Genomic DNA, 5,984 nt, shown 5'->3' with positions numbered 1-5,984 from the left:
AGCGCTTATGAGAGAGAAGCGCTCCAGTTAGCGTAAGGTTTTTAGTCTTCGAGAGCTAACTATGGCCATCGAGGACTACGAAGCGCCCCGTGGCTGGCTTAAAAGTTCATTGCATGTCAGGAAGTATTTGTTATTGTTAGATTCAGACGAGGATGGACGTTGCATTGCTAAAATGGCTACAAAACGGACCTTTTGATGTCAAGCAGCTAAGACAAGAAGAGCTCTGATGCTGGAAGAGAGGGTAAAAGTGATCAAAATGAAAGACGGAGCAAGCAAAATAAAAGACATTTTCCAAGAAATTGATGTAAGTGAAAGTGAATGCTGATCGTAAATTTCGCAATTTCTTTCCCTTTTTTTCTTTCTACACTGACAATATGAAGTGTCAAATAAGTGTGTGCTCATACTTATGTACTATTGGAATAAAAATAGAGTACACAAACGTTTGTGTGTGCGTGTACACATACGTTTGTGTGTGTGGGTGTGTGTGTGCTTACATCTAAGATCAAATTTGCTACAGTGAAAAACCCCCTGTTGTGAAAAATTTCTTGCTGCAAACATGATTTCGTTGTAGAGGAGTTTCACTGTACTGAAAACGTATTTAGTTCATTTATAGTATTTTGTTGAACTCATAGAAATTAAACACATTTGAAGCTGTTTAGCTGTCAGCTACTACTTCTCTGCTTTTTAAGTATGTTTAAAGTTTTTGCCACAGTATTATTTCCTTTATTTGTCTTCTTTTAAGGTTATACAAAATAACTGACCTGTTTTGTCAGCCACTCCTTGTTGCAAGCAAAGTTCTTGTTACAGTAAAATATTTTGCAAATGTACCTTTAGTTACTGTCAATCTTTACATCATATGAAACTACAGCATGCCAACTAATACGACTATACATCAGCAAATATGGTCATGCAAAAAAGGGTGCGGCCAAATGAGAAAGTTGGTCCCACTAGTGCAGGGGCGAAAACCCAAAATGTTGAAAGAGCCATATTGGACCAAAAAAACGAAAAAGAAATGTGTCTGGAGCCGCAACAAATTAAAAGCCTTCGAAAGAAGGCAACACACGCTGTATGTATCTATATTAGCTAGATTAGCCTACTATCAAAATGACTACCGTATTTTCACGACCATTCGGCGCACCGTATTGTTGGGCGCAGTCTCAGTAACGGGTGCCATTTCTGTATTTGACACATACACAAAACGCACTGTATTATTGGGTGCAGCCAGGCATGGTAAAACATACGCCAGCTTAAACATACGGCATGCATGCATGCACGCACGCTAAAAACACGTTAGCTTGAAGCATACGGTAGCATGCATGAACGCTAAAACATACGAGGCATGTTAGCATAAAGCATACGGTAGCAGCTAAGACATACGGACACACGCTAAAAACACGTTTTTTAAAAGGCAACGGAAGCAAAACTGAGTTCGGTTGTACTTTATTTAGCCATTTTACAATGTACTCACGCGACTGGTACCTGCTAGGGGCGTGCCTTTAGCGTCCTCTTACACGCCCACCCTTCACTCATTGGCGACTGGTACCTGCTAGGGGTGTGCCTTTAGAGTCCTCTTACACGCCCACCCTTCACTCATTGGCGACTGGTACCTGCTAGGGACGTGCTTTTAGCGTCCTCTTACACGCCCACCCTTCACTCATTGGCGGACTTCCGCATGCCTCTCGTCACTCATGTCCACTTTTTCTCTGTATAAACAACGTGTCGGCCAGAAGTGCTCTCAGTCAGGCTTTGGAACTCTGCGCATACACTAGACGCTCCGCATTATAAGGCGTCCTGTCCATTTTGGAGAAAATTTAAGACTTTTAATGGTGCCTTATAGTCGTGAAAATCCGGTAAGTTGGCTCCAAATACACAATGAGCCTTCCTGATTAAACGTTTTTTTTCCCCCTGCAGTGCATCCTGTACAGCATGGGGGGCCCAATCTTTTTTGAACAAAGCTCTATTTTTTCGATCAACCAGCCTCCCGCGACCGACCCGTGACCTCACACGCACGCACTTACACACGCATGCGATAATGAGCAACAGCCATAACAGCCCCTGAGATGAACGAGGCACAGGACGCACTTTTCAGCGTGTTAACATTCATAGCTGACGTTACCATTGTAAAATGCTTCTCTCGGTCCTTCAGATTGCTATTCTTTGCCAGTTCCTCGGTGAATTGGACATGAAACGCTGTTCCTTCTTACAACAGCCACCTGCCTGACATCCCGCCCTGCTAATAGAAACGTGTGTCGCAGGCTATGACACAAATCTTCGTTGACGGAAATGTTGAAATGTAATATTTATTCGACACATTTTTACAGCATTGGAAATGTTATGTTTGTCCTCCTACAGAAACCATATTCAAACAAAAAATATATTTTCACTCCACCGTCTTTTTCCATTTTCAAATATTTTTAATAAGCTCCAGGGAGCCGCTAGGGAGTGCTAAAGAGCCACATGCGGCTCCAGAGCCGCGGGTTGCCAACCCCCGCACTAGTGCTACCAGTGCAAAAAGTAAGTGTCGAGCTCTGAAAACTATTCTTGGTGTTTCCATTTATTTTGGTTGTCCATAATCCCACTGAACCAAATGATGAACGGCAGTCAACACCGGGCATATTTCAGGAAGGTCAGAGGCACCCAAGTGCCACATCAGACCATTTAAAACAGTTTGCATCAGCGTGGTAGCTCTGCAAGGGTATTTGACCATACCACCAGGCACAGGCAAGATCTTACAACAAACAGGGAGCAGAAACACTGGACGAGGGACTGGTGGGCATCAGTGCTGTTTTCGAAAAATGTTGATTCACGCTGTCCAGAAATATGGGCTGCCAATGAGGTTGGAAAGGTCAAAGAGAGCGCGATATAGACAATAGCCTTTATGGTGGAATGTCCTAGTGTGGGGAGGTTTGTTGATTCAATGCAGAACTGCCCGACACTTTGCAAATGCTGTACAGTGAAAAGTCACAACTACCTTAACATGATTTAATATAGGTATTGTGCCACCGCGTAAACAACCCAGTTAGTTCAACTAAACATCGCTGAAGATATCTGAAAATGATGGTGACACCCTCCAAATCAACCTGCTGAAGCTTGAGAGGTACCTCAAAGGAAGAGGAATGCGTAAGACCACAAAACATCACAAAAGTGAAAGACAGTGATTTCTGTGGTTTGAATGATCGTTCTGCCACTGAATGGATCACACCTTATAAATAAAGCATCTTCAGTGTTCATTGGTTCTTTTCAGTACACATTAACACTGAGGCACTCGCCACGGGTTCGAGTAGTGATAGTATGTAGTTACTCAAATACTTATCCCTGTACTTCACTGATGGATAAAATTGTCACTTCTGAAAATGTACTTAACAAAATTTTCAAGAGTATTTTGAAAATGTCTGAGGCCAACTAGTTTAAATATTTAAATAACGATGAAAACTTTTTTTAAAAATCTCACTGGCAATGTGGTCTTTGTTTAATTCCCTATTCCCCAAATGCGAATGAATTTTTATGTGTTCTTCCACAGACCAACTGTATTTCCTGCTCCTTTTTGTTCAAGTCTAAATTAACTGGTGTCTTATTGGCAAAGATTTGCAGGCACTCCTGATATGGTTAGATGATCAGGAAGTATGCAGGTTCGCAATTGTGTCACGACAGTCATGTGTAATGGACTAAACGCCTAAACTCCGTTTTAGAGCGGGACGAGCTCTTTAACAACAAATACCCCCCCCCCCCCCCCCGCCCCAGTAGGCTGTGTCATGACGACACCTGGCCTGTACCATACATGCCTTGCGATAACTTTTAAGTTTCTCATTGTGTTTTCACCACGTCTTTCTTACGTCACATGTCACCACGGTACATCACATTAACTTACAAAAGAGACATCGTCCAAACAAATGTTCGGACATGTTCAGCGGTCAGTGGTTTTGAAACTCGTCAACTCGAATGGAAACACCGAACGGCTATGACAGTACATACGCCGCTTCAAAGTGCCGTGTGGTGACTCGGCATAAACAGCTAACGCCACCGCTGTTGGGGAATTAAATAAAACTCACCTTTGAGGGACGTTTCTACAAGGCGCAGATACTGTTTTGACCGTTTGTTCCCATGGCTCATCTTTTGGGCCATTCCGTTCCTTTGTAGCACACACTCTTCTAGTTGGACAACATTTTGGTGGCGTTTCTCCAGGCTTGTTAGTGCCCAGAACTCTTGGAGAGCGAGTTCAACGTTTTCCGGTGCGTCGCACCGTAGCTTCTTCACGGCTACCCTGGCACCGGACTTCCGGGCCACCGCTTCGTACACGACACCATATGTACCCCTCCCAATTTCACGGAGCAGGCTGTAGCGCGGGGTCATGACCTTTCTCTCCAAGTCGTCCTGCTTGAAGAAGTCAAGGTTTTCCTCCATCTCATGATCGTCTCCTGCGTTGGCCTCGCTCAGGCATCGGAGCACGGCGGACTCGTCACCTCGCCCTCCTGTTAGCTTGTAGCTGGCTCTCAAGCTCCTCGTGTGTCTCCTCCAGTTGCCGCAAACTGTGCTCATCGTGACTCCCCTGGTTTAAACATCAAAAACGAATGTGTCCGCATGGTTTCACCGACGACAGTATCAATGCCACTACTCATTTGTGTTTTGAACGATCGAAACAGAAAATAAACTGGCCGAGTGGCACAGTGGGAAGGAAAATAACAGTCAAAGCCGATATATCTGAAAAGACTTCCGCTTTCGTGTCTATTAAAATAAAAGCTTGTGCGTTTGAAGTCCGGTGATTGACGAATATTTCGTGTAGTTATTAAATTAAGAGAACCATTCCCACCTATTTTTGTTACATTGCATCCTCGTTCATAACAGTGTCAACAATATTAATAGACTATACATAACACTATATAAACTGTTATTTAGTCGCATTTTCATCTATTTTGACGTAATGGAATGCCCTATGTGGTTCGAGAGTTAAAAGAATGCCCATTCATTCAAGAGCTACTGTCGGCCACAGTTCACACACAGTCCATCTGACGTTTTATCACGTTTTCAATTAACGTAATCACTGGAATCTCATTGTGCCTGTGCTCTTTTCGGGATTCTTTTCTCATGTCCCATAGACTTAAAGGCAACCTTCGAGCTTAAATGTCACGCCTGCCCTTTTATCTGAAAAGTCTTTTATGTTCTTCTGCCCCTTGGCTCTCCGGGGCACTCCGCATTCACATCAAAGCAAATAAAGAGAAACGTTTAACTTTGCTTACTACAGCTATTTAGGAGCATTCTCTCAATGCATCGCTACAATACAGTAACTTAATTTCCATGCTGTCCCTCAAACATACAGGACGCACGACCAGTGGCGGGCCGTGCATTTCAACCTTAGGCCTTCAGTAACGTCACATACATACACAATATAGGCTCGTCAAGCAGCACTTAATTTCAGGAGCATTTAAAACCATCAAGTATGCATTCACAATTAAGAGCAGGAAACTAAATTTACAGATAGTCAAAAATAAAAAGATGATTTAAAAATACGAAATAAAATGCCACCCAAATTACGCTGTGTGATCTTAAACAAGTCTGTCCAATAAATTGCGCAATGTCGCAGTTTCATATAAGACACCAACCAAACAATAACAAAACAAACTATTCTTTTAAAATAAACAGAACATTTGCATTTTGAAAATCGGCGATTCAACAGCAAATAACTGAAAATGTTGAGCAGCTGAGATTGAACGAACTTTCGTGCACGAAGGTGACTACAATGCGCCATTATAAATTGCAGGTGAGCAGATTTATTTGATACACGTTTGTCATTTTATTTCGTTACCATGAATTTAATACTAACGAAATAAAATGACAAGAAGAAATGTAAAATAAAATTCATTGACTCACCAATGTAGGTCTCCACAGCGTCTGCTTATTTGAAAATAAATAAAATCATCCTTTCTTTTCTCAGGAACACTTCAGTGGCTCTGTTGTACAGTTTTCAGGTCCATTAGCAAGTCCTTTTC

General features: G+C 42.5%; 1 protein-coding gene across 1 annotated transcript in view; it reads right to left on the bottom strand.

The window, feature by feature from the left end:
• LOC109514480 (serine/threonine-protein kinase 35-like) overlaps positions 1–4,722 on the bottom strand; it is a 13,418-nt gene extending 8,696 nt beyond the window's left edge. The window contains exon 1 of the mRNA XM_019867604.1: positions 4,050–4,722. Within this exon, the coding sequence (XP_019723163.1) occupies positions 4,050–4,536 (487 nt within the window). The 5' untranslated portion in view covers positions 4,537–4,722. The remainder of the gene's footprint in view (positions 1–4,049) is intronic.
• Between the last annotated feature and the right edge of the window lie 1,262 nt (positions 4,723–5,984).

Source organism: Hippocampus comes, unplaced genomic scaffold, assembly GCF_001891065.2.
Source record: "Hippocampus comes isolate QL1 unplaced genomic scaffold, H_comes_QL1_v1.1 scaffold141, whole genome shotgun sequence".
NCBI lineage: Eukaryota > Metazoa > Chordata > Actinopteri > Syngnathiformes > Syngnathidae > Hippocampus > Hippocampus comes.
This window is presented reverse-complemented; position numbering and strand designations above follow the sequence as displayed.